Source organism: Pan troglodytes, chromosome 14, assembly GCF_028858775.2.
Source record: "Pan troglodytes isolate AG18354 chromosome 14, NHGRI_mPanTro3-v2.0_pri, whole genome shotgun sequence".
Taxonomy (NCBI): Eukaryota; Metazoa; Chordata; class Mammalia; order Primates; family Hominidae; genus Pan; species Pan troglodytes.
In genome coordinates, this window is record NC_072412.2 from 27,253,217 (window position 1) to 27,274,124 (window position 20,908).

The 20,908-nt window shown below is 43.6% G+C and overlaps 2 protein-coding genes across 2 annotated transcripts in view; one reads left to right on the forward strand and one right to left on the reverse strand.

Annotated features, from left to right (window-relative positions):
- Nucleotides 1–9,218, reverse strand: part of FLT3 (fms related receptor tyrosine kinase 3) — a 97,672-nt gene extending 88,454 nt beyond the window's left edge. Inside the window, exon 1 of the mRNA XM_509601.7 lies at nt 9,109–9,218. Within this exon, the coding sequence (XP_509601.2) occupies nt 9,109–9,151 (43 nt within the window). The 5' untranslated portion in view covers nt 9,152–9,218. The remainder of the gene's footprint in view (nt 1–9,108) is intronic.
- A 6,825-nt stretch (nt 9,219–16,043) lies between these two features.
- On the forward strand, nt 16,044–17,510 carry LOC467351 (coiled-coil-helix-coiled-coil-helix domain-containing protein 2-like). The gene has a single exon (XM_054665145.2). The coding sequence runs from the start codon at nt 16,110–16,112 to the stop codon at nt 16,521–16,523; it is 414 nt and encodes a 137-aa protein (XP_054521120.1). The 5' UTR covers nt 16,044–16,109; the 3' UTR covers nt 16,524–17,510.
- The last annotated feature ends 3,398 nt before the right edge of the window (nt 17,511–20,908 follow it).

Genomic DNA, 20,908 nt, shown 5'->3' on the forward strand with positions numbered 1-20,908 from the left:
TTACACATTATGAAACAAACCAGAGGATGTCAAGACACTTCATTTTCAAGCTGTCTTCTGTGAGGCAAAGAGTTGGAGACCAGAGTTCCAAGTCCCTCTTCTGAAAGTTATCAGCTTTGAAAACTGAATTTGAGCAACTCATTTATCCTCTTTGGGCCCCATTTTCTTCCTGTGGTAAATGAGGGCAGTAGACTGGGTAACTCCAAGGTTTCATTCTCTGAACTCATTCATTCAATGTTCTTTCTCTATAAATTCTCATAATTTTAACTACTGTCTATCTGCTGGTGAGGCTGGGTGCAGTGGCTCACGCCTGTAATCTCAGCACTCTGGGAAGCCAAGGTGGGAGGGTCGCTTGAACTCAAGCATTCAAGACCAGCCTGGGTAACAGCAAGACCTCATCTCTATAAAAATAAAAAATAAGCCAGGCGTGGCCAGGATTACGCCTGTAATCCCAGCACTTTGGGAGGCCAAGGCAGGTGGATTGCTTGACGTCAGGAGTTCGAAACCAGCCTGGCCAACATGGTGAAACCCTGTCTTTACTAAAAATACAAAAATTAGCCAGGCGTGGTGGACAGCACCTGCAGTCCCAGCTACTCGGGAGGCTGAGGCAGGAGAATCACTTGAACCCAGGAGGCAGAGGTTGCAGTGAGCCAAGATCGTGCCATTGCACTCCAGCCTGGGTGATGGAGCGAGACTCCGTCTCAAAAAATAAAAATAAAATAAAAAAGAATATATCTGCTCACAAGTTCCTAATTCATACCTTCTGTGTCTTTAACTATATATCTGGGTAACCCCCGCCAGGAACCTTAAACTCAAATGGAAATTTAACTCACCTTTCTCCTCCCTAAGCCCCACCTCTTCCTATCTCCCTCTCTCCTCCCTCTCCCCAAATCCTCCTCAGTGGCAAACCTCCAGTGTCACAGGATCCAGAAACCCAGAAGCCATTTTTTGACTCCTCCCTCTCCCTCATTTCCCATTACCCAGGCAATTGCCAACCCTTACATTTTGACTGTTTTTTTAGATAGGGTCTCGCTCTACCACCCAGGCTGGAGTGCAGTGGCAGGATCATAGCTCACTGCAGCCTCAATCTCCTGGGCTCAAGTGATCCTCCTGCCTCAGCCTCCAGAGTGGCTGGGCTTACAGGTGCACACCACCATGCTCAGCTAACATTTTGACTACTTGATAATTCTCAAAGCAATTCTCAGCTCCACATCTCTATCACCATTACCCTAATTCAAGCCCTCGTTATCATCTCTGGCCTGGACTACTGCCAACAACTTCCCTGCCACAGTTCTGTTGGCCCCATATTCATCCTACACACAGACACCAGAATTGTCTTTCTAAAATACAAATCAGAGCATGTCACACCTCTGCTTAAAGCCCTCCAGAACCAACAGCAATGATTACCCTTTCTTGAGTCACAAACCCCTTTGAAAATCTGAAGGTAGCAATTAACTCACTTTCCAAAAAAAAAAAAAGCATGCTCACACACACACACACACACACACACAGAGGGAAGATATAACAAACCCCCTGAAATCCATCCAGAGACTACTTTTTTTTTTTTTTTTTGAGACAGGGTCTCGCTCTGTCACCCAGGCTGGAGTGCAGTGGTGTGATCTTGGCTCGCTGCAACCTCCACATCCCAGACTCAAGCAATTCTCTTGTCTCAGCCTCCCTAGTAGCTGGGACTACAGACACGTGCCAGCACATCTGGCTAACTTTTTTTGTATTTTTTTGTAGAAATGGGGTTTTGCCATGTTGCCCAGGCTGGCCTCAAACTCCTGGGCTCAAGTGATCCACTCACCTTGGCCTCCCAAACTGCTGGGATTACAGGTGTGAGCCACCACACCTGGCCTCTTTTTTTTTTTTTTAATTAGAGATGGGATCTTGCTATGTTGGCCAGGCTGGACTTGAACTCTTGGGCTCAAGCGAGCCTCCCATGTAGCTGGGACTATAGGCATGGATCCCCACATCAGACCAACCATCCAGAGACTCTTGGTCTACATGATAAAGTCCAACCACTTAACATAACACATCACCAAAGTATCCCTTACACATTACACATTATGCTCAGGCAACCCTGAATTTTCTTTTGTTAAAACCTATTCATTAGAAATCTGCAAATAATTTGCTGAATTACAACTTTATAAATGATAGTTACTCTAATCCTGGCGACCTTATACATTGTGTCACAACAACTCGGAATGAAATCATAGTTTTCCATCTGTGGAAAACTCCATTTGCTGTCCTATTTACCTGGAACATCCTCACCCTCTTCTTTCTCTGACAAGTCTTACTTCTCTTCCAGTATGACTCTGGCATCACCTTCTCTTGGAAGCTTTGCTTTACCTTCTCAGTCTGGGTTAGAGGTTCAGCCACTGTGCATATTTCTAAAACTCCACTGCAATTTTCTTTCTATATGTCTGACCTTCTCCCACCAACACCCCTAACATTATACTTTGAGGGCAGGAAACAGTACTGTGTAGCATTTAACACAGGTCCTAGACATAGACGGCGCTCAAAAACATCTGTGGAAGGAGGAAGGGTGGGAAGGAGGGAGGGAATTAAAAAAGAAGGGAGGGAAGGAGAGAAGCAGGCAAATCTTGTGACTCCAAATCCTAATGTCTTCAGACTTCATATATTTTTCTTTCTGCAAAACACGTGCCTAACAAGGAGTGCAGCTGTGCTTTACAAGTATTATCTGATGAAGGAGTAAGATATGCTTATCTCCTTTTTACAAATGAGGAACTTAAGTGCAGAGACATTCTCTGCCACAGAAAACAGCACGTTTCCTAAATGTGTTTTTAGTCCTAATATATCTATGGGCATTACCTCCAAGAACATAATATCAAACATTAGGAAAAGCATAACTCAAATAACAAAATATTCGAAGACCGAATTCAGTGACTATCTTATACACTGTCTTATACACTAAAGCCTGCTTTAGCAGGCTGTAATAATTCTATGGAAGATTCTTGGCTACCAATTGACCTTATAATGACAGCAGTAAAAAATATATATATTTTTACTGTTTAACCTAAAAAAAAAATGGTTCCTCTTTTAGGATCTTATGCAATTTCTGTGGCCACAAAAGAACACTGTGTGCACTTTATATTTTTTTCCTTTCTTTTTTCTTTTTTTAGAGATAGCATCTTGCTCTGTCACCCACGTTAGAGTACAGTGGCATGGTCGTAGCTCACTGCAGCCTCAAATTCCTGGGCTCAAGCTATCCTCTTATCTCAGCCTCCTGAGTAGCTGAGGCTACAGGCATGTGCCTCTACACTCAGTTAATTTTTAAATTTTTTTGTAGAGACTGGGTCTCGCTGTATTGCCCAGGCTGGTCTTGAACTCCTGGGCTCCAGTGATCCTCCCACCTAGGCCTCCCAAAGTGCTGGGGATACAGGTGTGAACCACTGCACTCTGCCTACTTTTATATTATTTTAAAATTTCCTTCACATGTGTTGGTACTCATAGAACAGAATTGCGTGAGTCAAATTAGTGACCAGTAGTGACTTCTACAAAAGCTTTCATTACTTCAAAACCACTGATAATGCAGCCATAGAAAGTATCAACCAAGAATAACTAAATCACTTAGGTATAAAACTCGCAGATTCCCCAAAGACAGAAAAATCTTCGACCCTATAACTGTGACTACCTGAGAAGTGGATACAGCTTTTCTGGAAGTCATAGAAAAACATCTTAAGATCACAAAGTCTCCTGATAAAAACCAAAAAGCTTGCAGGTGAGCAGTCTGGGTATATAAGAAAAAACAAAAAACCAAAAAGCTCTACTCAGACAAACCACCTACTGTGAAGTTCACAAGAATTTGCTATTTCAGAGGGAATAAAGGATACAGCACAGTGTCAAGACCAAGCTAAGCCAATTTCCAGCCCTTCAGTTTCCCCTCTCTTTTTTTTTGAGAAGGAGTCTCACTCTGTCTCCAGGCTGGAATGCAGTGGCATGATCTCGGCTCACTGCAACCTCCACCTCCCAGGTTCAAGTGATTCTCCTGCCTCAGCCTCCTGAGTAGCTGAGACTACAGGCGTGCGCCACCACACCCAGCTAATTTTTGTATTTTTAGTAGAGACAGGGTTTTATCACGTTGGCCAGGATGGTCTTGATCTCTTGACCTCGTGATCTGCCCACCTTGGCCTCCCAAAGTGCTGGGATTACAGGCATGAGCCACCTTGCCCGGCCCCCTCTCCAAATTCTTACTCCTGTTATCTACAAGATCCCTTTCAAAGTTAAGAAAAATGATAAAATACAATACTGTTGAGATTATTTGCTTTTTGTCAAATCAAAATCTTTGCCCAAAGATTAAGGCAATGTCTGGTAGGTATGTGGGGAGGCAGCAAGACTGTAATCTTGAACTTGAATGATAGGGGTTAGTTACTGTCACCCTGCTTGCCGAGTGTCATGCAAGGATGAGATGAGAGGAACACAAAGAACCGTGGATATGTTGCTGAAGCCGAGGCATTTTGTGGGCTTCTCAAATGAGCAGGAATACCCCGCCAGAGTAAAATGTAGTCAATACCTTTGCTTAAAGAATGATTTGGAAAAGTGCTTCTTCCCAAGACCTAAAAGATGACCATATTTAGCTTTGGAACAGTTTGTTCCTTTTACTTTAAATGGAAGAGCATTTTCTTTCCCATAAGCATTAAATACAGTACTATATCTCCATTTTTAAGTAGTTTTAGGCTGGGCGCACTGGCTCACATGTGTAATCCCAGCACTTTGGGAGGCTGAGGCAGGAGGATTGCTTGAGCTCAGGAGTTCAAGACCAGCCTAGACAACACAGTGAAACCCCATCTCTACAAAAAATACAAAAATTAGTCGGGTGTCATGGTGCATGCCTGTAGTCCCACAACTCAGGAGGTTGAGGTGGGAGGCTTGCTTGAGTCCATAAGGCAGAGGTTGCAGTGAGCCGAGACTGTACCACTGCACTCCAGCCTGGGTGATAGGGCCAGGTCTTGTCTCAAAAAAAATTTTTAAAGTAGTTTTAGGGGGCAAAAAACTGGGATCCCTTTTCTGACCAGGCTAAAGCTTCCTTCATTGACGCATGCAATTTTTTTTTTTTTGAGATGGAGTCGCACTCTGTCACCAAGGGTATAGTGCAATGGCGCAATCTTGGCTCACTGCAACCTCTGCCTCCCAGGCTCAAGTGATTCTCCTGCTTCAGCCTCCCAAGTAGCTGGGATTACAAGCGTCCGCCACCACGCCTGGCTAACTTTTGTATTTTTAGTAGAAACAGGGTTTCACCATGTTGGCCAGGCTGGTCTCAAACTCCTCAAGTGATCTGCCTGCCTCAGCCTCCCAAAGTGCTGGGATTACAGGCGTGAGCCATCACACCCAGCCAGACTCATGCAATTTTTAATGTATATTTAGTAATCATAATAACTGTATTGGAAGGTTTAATAAAAGAAAGCATACTGAAATACGTTTCCTGGGGAAAGGCAATGACCACACATTTCTTAAAAAAATAAAATTGGTTATTTATACACAAGTTCCCCTACCTCCATCTCTTTAATCTTTGTACTGCTTGTGCCTAGCAAGAAATAGTAGAAATAGGTATTCTGTCAGGCACGGTAGCTCACACCTGTAATCCTAGCACTTTGGGAGGATCACTTGAGCCCAGGAGTTCAAGATTAGCCTGAGCAATACAGTGAGATCTCATCTCTACCAAAAAATTTTTCAAAAAATTAATGAGGTATGGTGGCACGTGCCTGTGGTCCCAGGTACTCAGGAGGCTGAGGTAGGAGGCTTGCTTGAGCCCAGGAGGTTGAAGCTGCAGTGAGCTGTGATCACACCACTGCACTCCAGCCTCAATGACAAAGGGAGACTGTCGAAAGAAAGAAAGAAAAAGAAAGAAAGAAAGAAAGAAAGGAAAGAAGGAAGGAAGGAAAAAAATGGGTATTCAATTAAAGTTTGTTAAATAAAAACAGATTTTTTCTTCCTAATGCATGTTTTCTCTTCATTTTTCTTATCTGAAGTCTTCCCTTGGAATATAAGTAAGTCTTCCTCCTTCCCATTTAATATCTCATTGCCTGATTGTTTTTCAGTTTAAACAACAGGAGAATCCAATAACAAATATTTACCAATAGCTAAGAGTTACTGAAAGTGCCTTCTTAGTTATAAAAAGTTAATCCATTTTTAATGTAAGGCAAGAAGTTCACAATTAAGCCTAAGAGGATAATTTACTATAGATAGATGTGAAGTACCTAAAAAGAAATGAATATCCAATCTACACCTATATAATGGCAAAAATTAGAACTAGAGTTTCAGAGTCAGAGGGGACATTAATGTCAGGTCGGCAGGTCTGGGCTCACATCCAATCCAAACCAAGTTTGCTGAGTGTCCCTTCCCTCCACTTTCTCCTGAATCATTCCCCCTTGGGCTAGGAGTTTCCAAGAAGGCAAATAAACTAAGATAAGCAACAAGAGCAAAGAATGGCAACTCAAATGTGCAGTTCAAGGCTTTGAATACGAATTTTTTTTTAACACTAATGAAAAAGGTAGTATCATAGCTCTTAAAATATTGAAATACTTCTCTCTGTCCAGTATCAGCAGATAATGCAGAAAAGCCCATTGGGAACATGTTCCTCTCCTTCAAATGCCACTTAGAAAGCTTCATCATTATTCATAAATGATGAATAGAAGTCTGGGCATGGCCGGGTGTGGTGGCTCATACCTGTAATCCCAGCGCTTTGGGAGGCTGAGGTGGGTGGATCGCCTGAGGTCAGGAGTTCGAGACCAGCCTGGCCAACATGGTGAAACCTCGTCTCTACTAAAAATACAAAAATTAGCTGGGTGTGGTGGCACGCACCTGTAATCCCAGCTACTCAGGAGGCTGAGGCAGGAGAATCACTTGAACCTGGGAGGCGGAGGTTGCAGTGAGCTGAGATCACGCCACTACACTCCAGCCTGGGTGACAGAGCGAGACTCCGTCTCAAAAAAAAAAAAAAAAAAAAAAAAAAAAGTAGTGTTTACAATATAAGGGAAATTGGGATCCCATGTTCTAATCCAAAGAATTTAAGGCTATTAATCATTTTAAAGTTCTCATGTTTAAGCTTCTCACTTTATCCTTCTTTATTCAAGAAAATCCATAATACAAAGTATTGGCAAAGATGTGAGGAACTGGAACTGCCATACACTGCTAGTGGGAGTGGAAATTGGTATAACCACTGTGGAAAACCGTTTGACAGTATCTACCAAACCTGAACATATCCCTTCCCTATGATCCAGGAATTCTACTTGTGGGCATAATCCTTTATACTGGTGTTTATGTCCACCATATATAAAACAATGTTCACAGCAGTGCTATGCATAATTACACAAAATTGGAACAACTTCCATGTGCTTCGTGAACATAATGGATAAAATAAATTATAACATCTATTCATACCACGGAATGGTACCAGCAATCAAAAAAAAAAACACTGCTACAGAGACCAAGGTTGAATCTTATTATTATAATGTTGAGTAAAAGAAGGTGGACATAAAAGAGCACACGATGATGGTTTGGTTTACATGAAGTTCAAACATAGGCAAAAGCAATCCATGGCATCAGAAGTCAGAATAGTGGCTACCTGGGGAGGGGGTACTGACAGAGAGGGTGGAGCCAGAATTGCTCTATATCTCAGTCTGATCGTGGTTATTTGGGCACGTACATATGTGAAAACTAATGAAATTGTACTCTTAAGATGTGTGCATATTTACTGTGTGCCAATTATACTTCATTTAGAAATATCTGGAGAGAGAGACATAGAAATTTCTGAATTCTTTCCTAAATAGAAAAGAATTCAATGCAGCTTAAATATCGTTGCAAGTATTGATGCTTATACCTTTAGAAAGCCCATTATGCTTCTGAAGAATGCACTTACTACTTAATATCATACATAATAGAAAGCTAACATTTTGTATTAATGGAATCTGGAAAACATATTGTACTACATATTTGAAATTACAGATTTACTAACTAGTAAAGATAACTATTTAAGAACTAAAATGTCTTTGTTTTTCAACTCTTTTCCCCCGATTTCCATTTTTTACTTTTTATATTTCAGAATTATTTGTAACAAAACCTATTGGATATAATTCCTGCACTTCTATATTGCAAGCATTTTCTCTATTTACCACAGAGACTTCAAGTCCTAGCATTTCAGAGCTGAAGGGGACTCGGACGGACTCCCTCACTGCACAGATGAGGACGCGGAGGCCGGGGGAGGTGAGTGTCAGTCCCAAGGTTGCAGACCTAGGACAGGACCGGAGCTGCCGGGCTCCCAGAACTCTGTCGCCTTCAACCCAAATTCGATTCAGTCCTCTCATCTTTCCAAATAGAAAGCTGACGCGAACCGATGGGAAGATTTTTTTTTCAATAACAACTATGCTACCCAGCAGATTCTTTGGGGACAGTCCTCGGAGTCCTTGAAAACCCCTTTGGGGTTTAATGCCAGGATAAGAAGAGACTAGAAGAAAGGGACAGCTAGTATTTTAATATGTAAATCTGTTTGCATAATATTTCCTAGGTAAACTATTCGTTGATCCAACCAAAATTCGGCGGGGCTAGGGGGTATCGTTATTGAGGATGACTTGCTCTAGGGGAGAACGCGGACGCATTTTCCCATCAGAGTTCCCTCCATAAATCAAAACCTCAAAAGAAGAGTTAAAGACGACACCCAGGTGTCTACAGTATCCAAGGGCCGGGCCAGGAGAGGTCCTTGGCCACCTGGCGCCGAGTTCGCGGCCGCAGACTCCCACGGACGGCCCAGCACCCGAGCGCGCGGGCCGAGCTGCCCCAGACCCGGCGCAGCGCCTCGGCGAGGCCGTCTGCGAAGTCCGGGCCGCCACTCGGGACCGCGGCCCGAGCCAGAGGAGAGACTTCGGAGAAGAGGGAAGAGGACGCGGGGTGGGAAACGCCGGGGCCGCAGGCAAGTAGTGGGCGAGTCCGGAGGGCGCGAAAGAGGGGAGGGGCGCGGGAGGCAATGGAAGGAGCGAGCGCGGGGAGGAGCGAGGCGGCTGGGCCGGAGGAGGCGCGCGCCCGGGTCCACACTGCGGGGTGGGGGCTGAGGGACCGCGAGGGGCTGCGAGCGAGCGAGCGGGGCCTTACCGAGCAGCGGCAGCCGGCCGCCGCCGCGCGCCAACGCCGGCATGGCCTCCGGAGCCCGGGGTCCCCAGGCCGCGCCGGCCCAGCCCTGCGATGCCGCCTGGAGCGGCGCGCCCCGCGCTGCAGGTGGCTCTCTTAAGGATGCGCGTCACCGACCGCAAATTCCCTCGGACTGGTGCAAAGTGGAAGGGGGGAGGCACCCTCTCCCCAGAGGCAGGGACCGAGGCGGGAGCGGAGAGGTTGGGCAGAGCCGAGCAGCCGGTGCCTGGCGCAGCGCTGCAGCCGAGCCCACGTGCCCGCCGCGGTCCGCAGCCTGTGCTCGGCGGCCCCCGGGGCTCCCCGACTGCGGCGGGGAAGATTGGGCGCGGTCCCGCCGGAGAAGTTGCACTGGCTCCGCGGCTCTGCCGCCTTGCTGCCCCTGTGAGTCCCCGAACTCTGTCGTTTGGATCCGGGGCGTGGGGACTGCAGGGAGCCACAAACCACCCTCCTAGTGCGCTGGGATCTTTGAGGCCCTGAGAAAGGCGCTGAATCCGCTCGGCACGCTGGCAACTCCCGCCAGCGCACAGGCGAGCATTCCATTAAGAATCATTCCATTCTTAATTGTGGACTGATTTCCTTTGTCTCTGCCTCCATCTCCTAGGATGCTCAGGACCCAGTCAGCGGCGGGATCAAGAAAAACAGGCAGGGTTTCAATGTCAACCAAGGCAATTAGGGAGGTTAACAAGCAGCCTTCAAAACAAAACACACAGAAAATACATCCCAGAGGATGTTGCGAATCATCCGCTCAATAGTTCTTGTTCTTCATCGCATAATTTTTCGAGTTGAAAATTATTATTATTTTCTTTGCAATAAGTTGAGGATTGGAAAGCTCTGGATGCCAGTTCTGGTTCTTCCCTTACTTAACTGGCCGTTTGACCTCCACAAACCTCTGTTTACTCATCGTAAAGGAAAGGGATGGACCAAATGGTTCATAATGTCTCTCCCAATTCTAGGAATTCCACGCTCTTAATTATTTTAATTATTTTCTAATAAAGCATGAAAATTGACTGTTTACTCTTGGCCATACAGTTCTTTTCCTTAGATGTTGTCTACAGTACAATAATTCTTTCCCCTAGGGTATGGCAGAAACTTTAGAAGTGTCTACCATGGTGCAGCCACTATGGAAAACACTGTAGAGGTTTCTCGAAAATTTTAAAAAAATACGGTCCAGCAATTCCATTTCTGGCCATGTAGCCAAAAGAATTGAAAGCAGGGTCTTGAAGAGATGTCTGTACACCCGTGTTGAAAGCAGCATTATTCACAGTAGTCAAAAGGCAGAAGTAACCCATGTCCACAACAGATGAATGATAAACAAAAATGCAGTATATACATACGACTGAGTATTTTTCAGCTTTAAAGAGGAGGGAAATTCTGATACAGCTAAAATATGGATGAATCTTGACATTATGCTAAGTGAAATAAGCTAGTCCCAAAAAATACAATACTGTATCCCATTACAAATTCATAAAGACAGAAAGTTAAATGGTGGTTACCATGGGCTGGGGGCAGGGGGAAATGGGGAGCCAGTGTTTAATGGATACAGAGTTTCAGTTTTGCAAGATGAGCAGAGTTCTGGAGACTGGTTGCACAACAATGTGAATGTACTTAACGCTACTAAACTGTACATTTAAAAATGGTTAAGGCTGGGTGCGGTGGCTCATGCCTGTAATCCTAGCACTTTGGGAGGCCGAGGTGGGCAGATCACCTGAGGTCAGCAGTTCGAGACCAGCCTAGCCAACATGGTGAAACCCCATCTCTACAAAAATGCAACAATTAGCCAGGCGTAGTGGTGCATGCCTGTAATCCCAGCTACCTGGGAGGTTGAGGCAGGAGAATCACTGGAACCCGGGAGGCAGAGGCTACAGTGAGCTGAGATCACACCACTGCACTCCAGCCTGGGTGACAGAGTGAGACTCTGTCTCAAAAACAAAAACAAGAACAAAAAGTTAAGATGGTAAATTTTATGTATGTGTATTTTACCTCAATTTTAAATTTTTTAAGTTTTTGTGTAGCTGCTGGGGGTTTAAAATTTTTTTTAAAGAGTGTTGTGTCTACCTTAGGTCAGAAACAGAAGTGAAGGAAGATGGCCTGAAATAAGTGAAACATGAGGAGATAAAGCAATGAAACAGGCTGGTTATAGGGAGAAAAGCGAGCTTCCAATGGCCAAGACCTAACACACTACCTTCTATTTAAAGCTCGATTACTGTCTTAAAGGAAACTGATTGGCTGGGCGTTGTGGCTCATGCCTGCAATCCAGCGCTTTGGGAGGCCAAAGCGGGTGGATCATTTGAGGTCAGGAGTTGGAGACCAGCCTGACCAACATGGTGAAACCCCATCTCTAACAAAAATACAAAAATTAGCTGGGCGTGGTGGCACTGTAGTCCTAGCTACTCGGGAGGCTGAGGCAGGGGAATTGCTTGAACCCAGGAAGCAGATGTTGCAGTGAACTGAGATCATGCCACTGCACTCCAGCCTGGGCAACAGAGCAAGACTTGGTCTTGGCCGGGCATAGTGGCTCATGCCTGTAATCCCAGCACTTTGGGAAGCCAAGGCAGGTGGATCACGAGGTCAGGAGTTCAAGACCAGCCTGGCAAAGATGGTGAAACCCGTCTCTACTAAAAATACAAAAAATTAGCCGGGCGTGGTGTCACACGCCTGTAATCCCAGCTACTCAGGAGGCTGAGGCAGAGAATTGCTTAAACTTGGGGAGCGGAGGTTGCAGTGAGCCGAGATCGCGCCACTACACTCCAGCCTGGGCGACAGAGGGAGACTCCGTCTCAAAAAAATAAATAAATAAAATGAAAAACTAAAAAAAAAATGAAACTGATTATTACAAATTTGCAGAACATCAGCTTGAGTGCAGCAGTATTCAGGATACAAAATCATAAAGATACTGCTGCTTTGTCCAAGAATCTTGGACACAAGGCAGAGAGCTTCATGAAAAAGGGGGTTGGTGAGAGAGGAGAAGTTAGGAATGGTTTCTTTTTTTTTGAGACAGAGTCTTGCTCTGTCGCCCAGGCTAGAGTGCAGTGGCACGATCTAGGCTCACTACAACCTCCACCTCCCGGGTTCAAGCGATTCTCCAGCCTCAGCCACCTGAGTAGCTGGGATTACAGGCACCCGCCACTGCGCCCAGCTAATTTTGTATTTTTAGTAGAGAAGGGTTTCACCATCTTGGCCAGGCTGGTCTCAAACTCCTGACCTCGTGATCCACCCGCCTTGGACTCCCAAAGTGCTGGGATTACAGGTGTGAGTCACCGCGGCCAGCCAGGAATGGTTTCTAGGAACACTTGATTTTCCGTGGAAATTGGTGGAAAAAATAATTCTAGAAGGAGCAAATCTTATAGACTGAAATATTTTGGAGTATGAGGTATAGGCTAACAGAAGGTGAAGTAATGCCCATGTTTTTCTGAGATGTGCCAAGAGTCATATCTAATATGAGAACTAATTTCTTCCTCACAGCAACACTAAGGAAAGTAGCCTGAAATTGTCTAGAGTCCTGGATTACACGCCCAGGTATGCATGCCCAAGTATGAAATTTTGGTGTCAGAGTTCATGATAGGAATTATGTAATAAAGAAACTCTTAAAGGGTCAAAAGCAACTAGAAGAAATGAGCTGAAACAGGAGAAATCGGAAAAGAGAAGAGTAAGTTTGTTTCTGGGTTGAATGGAGTGTCTAGTGCTAACTCTACGAAAGGATGTATTTTATCTAGATTCTTAGCACCATGATGCTTAGCCATGAGTAAGTGGTCATCTATCTTACCAGCATCTTGATACCATGTTTCCACCCCTTAAGTCACACAAATATCTCCTCTCCCTTTCCTCTCTCTCTCCAAAAATTGTGACATAGTTTCGTAGCAGCTCACAGGTGAAATACTTTAATGTCATTTTTAACTTACAAAGCCTTATGTTTTCCTGAAAATCAGGGACAAACAAAAGGAATATTTGAATAGGGTTCATGTGAGTTCAGTTGAGATATCAACTTTATAGTATAATTTTACACATCTTTTATTAATAGGGGCTTTGAACTCACCAATTGGCAAAATCTGACAATACAAAGTGTTGACAAGAATTCAGAGCAATGGAGAACACCCACACACTGTTGGTGGACATCCCAATGGGTGTGAGCACTTTGAAAAATAATTCAGCATCTCTTACTAAAGTTGAACATATCCTCCAGCCAGCAGTTTCACCCCCAGATATAAACCTCAAAGAAACACATATGTGCCAAGAGACAAGTATAAGAATGTTCATAGCATTATTGTTTATAATATCAAAAAATTGGGAACAATCTAAATGCCCACCAACAAAAGGATAAATTGCAGTACAGTCATAATAAAATACCTATATATTAAATAACAGTGTAAATGAATGAGCTACAGTTACCTGACACACCATGAATGAATCTCAAAAACATAATGTTGAGGGGGAAAAGCAAGTCATGGAATAATAGACATAAAGGCGGAAGCAAACAATATTCTCCTTAGGAATACATTCATAGGGGTATAAGGAAAGTAAAGGAATAATTACCACAAAAGTCAGGATTGTGGTTACGTCTGGTATGGGGTGGGAAGAGGAGGTTTAATTAGAGAAGACAAACTGGGGATTTCTGAGGAGCTAACATACCCTATTGTTGTTTTGTGATAGGGTCTTGCTACACTGCCCAAGCTGGAGTGTAATGGCTATTCACAGGCACGACCATAGCTCACTGCAGCCTTGAACTCCTGGACTCAAGCCTCTGGGTAGCTGGGACTACAGGTGTGGACCACCATGTCCAACCACACCCTATTTTTTTTTTTAACCTCTGTGGTGGGTGCTGGATGTTCATTTTATTGTTATTCTTTAAACTATGTAATTATTTTTACACACTGCTGTGAGTATGATGTATTTCACAACAAAAGAAAATTAAAGGCTGGGTGCGGTGACTCATGCCTGTAATCACAGTATTTTGGGAGGCCGAGGCGGGCGGATCACAGGTCAGGAGTTTGAGACCAGCCTGGCCAACATGGTGAAACCCCGTCTCTACTAAAAGTACAAAAATTAGCCGGGCACAGTGGCACGCACCTGTAATCCCAGCTACTTGGGAGGGAGGCTGAGGCAGGAGAATCACTTGAACCCAGGAGGCGGAGGTTGCAGTGAGCCGAGATGGTGCCATTGCACTCTAGCCTGGGCGACGGAGCAAGACTCCATCTCAAAAAAAAAAAAGGAAAATTAAAGAAGTTTGAGGCCAGTCACAGTGGCTCACACCTATAATCCCAGCACTTCGGGAGGCTGAGATAAGAGGATCACTGAGCCTAGAAGTTACAGACCACCCTGGGCAATAAAGTGAGACCCCACTTCTAGAAAAAAAAAATTAAAATTAGCCGGGTATGTGGCTCACACCTGTAGTCCCAGCTCTTCAGGAGGCTGAGTCAGGAGGATTGTTTGAACCCAGAAAGTTGAGGCTGCAGTGAGCTGCGATTGTGTCACTGCACTTCAGCTTGAGCAACAGAGCAAGATCTTGTCTCTAAAAAATAATAATTAAAAATAAATAAATAAATAAGTTTGACACATTTTCACCTACAAGGTATTCTTATACAAACAAATGATATTTGAATCTGATTAAGATTCCAGGGCCTGGTGGCGCACACCTGAAGATCCCAGGTCCAACTACCAATTTATAGGAAATACATGGGATAGTGGAATATGGGACAACACAGGGACATAATTTTAAAATTCCAAAGGCCGGGTGCAGTGGCTCACACCTGTAATCCCAGCACTTTGGGAGGCTGAGGGGGGCGGATCACTTGAGGTCAGGAGTTCAAGACCAGCCTGGCCAACATAGTGAAACCCCATCTCTACTAAAAATACGAAAATAAGCTGGGCATGATGGCGGCCGCCTGTAATTCCAGCTACTCAGGAGGCTGAGACAGGAGGATCGCTTGAACCCAGAAGGTGGAGGTTGCAGTGAGCCCAGATGGTACCATTGCACTCCAGCCTGGGTGACACAGCAAGACTCCATCTCAAAAAAATATAAATAAATAAATAAATAATAAATAAAATAAAATTCCAGAACCTAGGAAACTGTATGGAACAAATATCTTGGTTTCTTCAACGAAAATTTGTAAGAAAATAAAAAAAGAGATGGAGCCTATAAATTAAAAGAAACCTAAGATATATTAAGGATATTACAATATCAAGCAATTGTAATGTGCAATGTAAAGGTGTTATTTGGATGCTGATTCAAGTAACCCGAAAAATATACATAAAATAATTGGGAAAATGTGATCACTGGTTTTAATTTTGATATTATTTTATAAAAAATTATATGTGTGTGGGAGGCTGAGGTAGGAGAATTGCTTGAACCCCAGGAGGCGGAGGTTGCAGTGAGCCGAGATTGCGCCACTGCACTCCAGCCTGGGGGACAGAGAGAGACTCTGTCTCCATTAAAAAAAAAAAAATTATGTGTGATGATAGCATTGTTATATATTTTAAAAATCATTCCTATCTTTGCAGAGGTACACATGAAATAGTTACAGAAAAAATGATATGAAATGGGAAGGTTGAGGGGGAATAAGGAGTGACAGTTAATGGGAACAGGGTTTCTTTTTTTGGGATGATGAAACTATTGTAAAATTAGATTATGGTGATGGTTGCTCAACTCTGTAAATACACTAAAAACCACTGAATTGTAGGCTAAATAGGTGAACTATAGACATGTAAATTGGATCTCAGTGAAGCTGTAAAAAATGACATAAAGCCAGAGATTTTCTTCAAAATCATCTGATGTGGAGGGTTTGAGTGGAGGAATCAAAATTAACCATGTGTCACCAGTAGTTGCACCTGAGCCACAGTCATATAAGTTCATTATACTTTTTATTAGACATTTTCTATAATAAAAGATTTTGAATAAAAAAGATTTGAAGAAAAGGCCGAGCCGTTGCGTACCTAGGATGCCATGTGGAAGCTGAAGCTGCACCTCCCGCATGACCCCTCTAGCCAGCTGGGCCCCTCAGATGAGAGTTGCATCCAGGCCAGCACTAGCCGCTCAGCCACCAGCAGCGGCACCCCCAACTGCAGTTGGCTCTCCTGCTGCTGTGCCCCGTCTGATGGTCCAGATGGCAACCACTGCAGCTGGCGTGGCTGTGGGCTCTGCCGTGGGGCACACACTGGGTCACGCCATTACTGGGGGGTTTAGTGGAGGAAGTAATGCTGAGCCTGCGAGGCCTGACATCACTTACCAGGAGCCTCAGGGAACCCAGCTGGCACAGCAGCAGCAGCCTTGCTTCTATGAGATCGAACAGTTTCTGGAGTGTGCCCAGAACCATGGTGACATCAAGCTCTGTGAGGGTTTCAATGAGGTGCTGAAACAGTGCCGACTGGCAAAACGATTGGCCTGATCAAGAAGTTCAACCTGGAGAAATGGAAAATCAGCTCTATAACCAAGTTAATTTAGTATAAAAATCGAATTGATAGTGAAGGTATAAAGTGTAACCATCAGTTAAACCTCTTGTGTCATTCCTAGCTTCCTTGCTTCTGAATTGAAATGGAAGGGGGTGTTCCTACTCTGTAGAATTTGGGGCTGGGCAAATGTTTGTGTGGCCTCCTTAAAAGAGCTGTTATGATTTTATTCTTTGTGAGTTAATTAGAATAAAGTCATTTTCTTCCAAGGGAAAAAAAGAAGATTTGAAATATTGGACAAGTTAACTTATCCTGAATGTGTGGAAGACGACTACCCCTGCTTAGAACTCATGAGCTGCTCTTTACTGTGTTTTTATTAACCCATCTAAATGGGAAGAACAATAACAGGACCCTGGAATCTGTTTCCATTATGCAATTAGTGGCACACAGGTAAACTGCAAAATTCCAACTGCAGAATTTCATAATTGATAGTTCTTCCTTTATGTCTAAGATGATTTCAAAATAATCATCTCCTTAGAATTATTTGCAACAGATAATGTATTAGTTTGCTGGAGCTGCCATAACAAAGTACCACAGACACAGTTCTGGAGGCCAGAAGTCCAAGATCAAGGTGTTGGCAGGGTTGGTTCTAAGGGCTGTCGTGGAGAATCTGTTCCAAGCCTTGTACTGGCTTCTGGTGGTTTGCAGGCAATATTTGGTGCTCCTTGGCTTCTGCTACATCACCCCGACCTCTGCCTTCATGTTCACGTGGCAGTCTCCCTGTGTGCATGTCTGTCTAGCGCTGCATTTGAATTTCCCCTTTTCATAAGGATACCGGTCATATTGGATTAGGACCCACCCAATGACCTCACTGTAACTTGATTACCTCTGTAAAAAGCCTATCTCCAAATAAGGTCACATTCTGAGGAATATGGGGTTAGGACCTCAAAAATATGTTTTTTAGGACCACAAAAAAATTGTGTCCTGTTAAGGGACACAATTCAGCCCTTAACAGATAGATTTCAAAATCAATAGAAATTAATTCATTTGCTTCACCTATAGATTGCTTGTTAATTGATATATTAAGTAGATTTCAATTTGATATTTTACTTTTACAAAAAATATTGAGCATGGGTAACTTTTAGAAGTTAACACAAAAATGAGAGCTGTTGAAAATTTTGCTTTCAAAGAGTTTAAGGTTAAAAAAGGGTACAAACTACATGACATGACAGTCATTAAATTTTCAGAAATTATGTATATGCCTACTCAAATAACTAGAAGATAATACACTAAAATGCAAACTGATTATCTCTGACTCATGGCCTTATTAGTGAGATGGAACTGATTTCTCCATCAGAAACCTAAGGCTCAGAGCTGTTAGGTGACCTACCTAAAGTCTCACAGCCAGTAAGAGGCTGAATGTGATTAGAATTCAAATTGGCTCATATCCAAAACCCCTGCTTTCAGCCATTATGGCTTAGAATAATAATTGCCACCATTTGAGTTCCTAAAATGTGCCAAACATTATACCAATCACTTTACAATCTTTGCTTCACTTAATACTAATAACAATCCCATAGGTTAGGTATTTTTCCCATTCCAAAGAAGTCTAATAGCAGCCTAAACTTTGAAGCAGGAGAGATGGATGATCCAGAAAGCCAAAAGAGGGAGTTCATGGAAAGAAGAGAAGTTACAAAGATGGAGGTATCTGTGGTAAGGCGAGTTGGCCCATTTTACACTGTCAAAAATAACTAAGGACATAAGGGGTTTGAACAAAGTAATTAACAAGGAAAGAGTGAACACATTTATGTAGAATTTATATCCTACAAGCAGACAAAACATCTTCTTTTTGGACTTACATGGCATTTTATAAATATAGTTATGTGTCACTTAATAGGACAGGTTCTGAGAAATGGATTGCTAGGCAATTTCATTGTTGCGTAAACATCAGAGTGTACTTACACAAACCTAGATATTAGCCTACTGCATACCCAGGCTATGTGGTATAGCCTGTTGCTTCTAGGCTACAAACTTATATGGCATGTATTATACTGAATACTGTAGGCAGTTGTAACACAATAGTAAGTATTTGTATATCTGAACATATTGAAATATAGAAAAAGTACAGTAGAAAACCAGAATTATAATCTTTTGGATCATTGTCCATCTTGACCAAAATGTTGTTATGCAGCACATGACTGTACTACACTCTCTGATCACACTAGGCTTTTTCCAAATATGCTTTTTCCTTCCCTTGAGCTCGGACATGGATGTCACAGTAATCCCATTTTGACAATACATACATGAAGAACAGCCTAGGGTATGGTGGAACAACAATATAGAAGGCATTAGATTTGCATGAGCAACTCCAAAACCTGGACTACCTACATCCCTCCAGACTGCTGCTTAAGAGAAATAAACTTTGGTCTCATTTAATCCATGGTGCTTGGGGGCTGTCTGTAACAATAGCTTACTTTGTACCCTGTTTGCATAGCCACCACTCCTCCACATAAACCCAAGTTAGAGTCACAGTGAACCAGAACTCCAAACTCATTATGTTCTTCTTGTTTCCATGTCTTGATACCTGTGTTGGTATCTGCAATGACCCATGCCCCTTTCTCACTATTTCCCTTGCCCCTCCCAGGCTATGTGACCAACTCTGATTCACCTTCTAGATTCATCCCTGACTACTGTATCGCTATCCCCCCAGCCACATGTGACTCAGGTACATCCTTTTGTTTCTCTCCTCTGTCTGTCCCACTGTACTACAGTTCTTAGCCTCTATGTTTGTCCAACTGTTGCCTGCACCTCATCCCCCAACTGTTACTCACACTTGCACTCCTAGACCTTAACACAACGACTAGTACCCAGCATGCTATCATAAATCAATGAATATTCATTGCATGACTGGTGAATTTATTGACGAGTTTCTTCTTTTAATTTTATCTTATTTATTTTATTTTTGTTTTGTTGTTGTTGTTGGTTTTTCCACCAGAGGATACTGACAAGTTTCTAAAAAAAATTTTGTTTTTTTGAGATATGGTCTCGCATTATCCAACATGCTGAAGTGGAGAGGTATGATCATAGCTCACTGCAGCCTTGAACTCCCGGGCTCAAGCGATCCTCCGGCCTCAGCCTCCTGAGTAGCTGGGATGACAAACCCACACCACCACACCTGGCATATTTATTTATTTATTTTTATTTTTATTTTTTTGAGACAGAATTTCACTCTTATTGCCCAGGCTGGAATGCAATGGCATGATCTCGGTTAACGGCAACCTCCACCTCCCGGATTCAAGTGATTCTTCTGCCTCAGCCTCCCTAGTAGCTGGGACTAAAGGCATGCACCACCACACCCGGCTAATTTTGTATTTTTAGTAGAGACAGGGTTTCTCCATCTTGGTCAGGCTAGTCTCGAACTCCTGACCTCAGGTGATCCTCCCACATAGGCCTCCCAAAGTGCTGGGATTACAGGCGTGGGCCACCACGCCTGGCCCCTATTTATTTATGTGTTTTGTAGAGATGAAGTCTCACTGTGTTGTCCAGGCTGATCTCAAACTCCCAGCCTCAAGTGGTCCTCCCACCTTGACCTCCCAAAGTGCAGAGATTACAGGCATGAGCCACTGTGCTTGACCAAAAAAAAAAAAAAACAAAAACTGTTTAATATGGAAATTTTCAAACATACACAAAAGTTGAAAGAATAGTATAATGATACATGTATCCATCACTCTGTTTCAACAATGACCATCATTTTGTCATTCCTGAGAATGAGTAGAGCTCCAGAGTGCAGTTTTTGGAGATAACGTTTTAACTAAAAAGGACTACTTCAATTGGGAATTTTTTTTTTTGAGACGGAGTCTTGCTCTGTTGCCCAGGCTGGAGTGCAGTGGTGCGATCTCGGCTCACTTCAAGCTCTGTCTCCTGGGTTCATGCCATTCTGCTGCCTCAGCCTCCCGAGCAGCTGGGACCACAGGCGCCCACCACCATGCCCGGCTAATTTTTTGTATTTTTAGTAGAGACGAGGTTTCACCACGCTAGCCAGGATGATCCTGATCTCCTGACCTCGTGATCCGCGCCCCTCAGCCTCCCAAAGTGCTGGGATTACAGGCGTGAGCCACCGCGCCCAGCCTCAATTGGGATATTTTTAATCACTGTGCCAATCTGGTAAGGAGGTATTTTCAGGATTTTTATTTTAGGGGATAAGGGTCTTCAAATCAGGATCTGCACTTTAAAAAAACAGTGTAGGCCGGGCGTGGTGACTCACACCTGTAATCCCAGCACTTTGGGAGGCCGAGGCAGGCGGATCACAAGGTCAGGAGTTCAAGACCAGCCTGGCCAAAATGGTGAGACCCCATCTCTATTAAAAATACAAAAATTAGCTGGA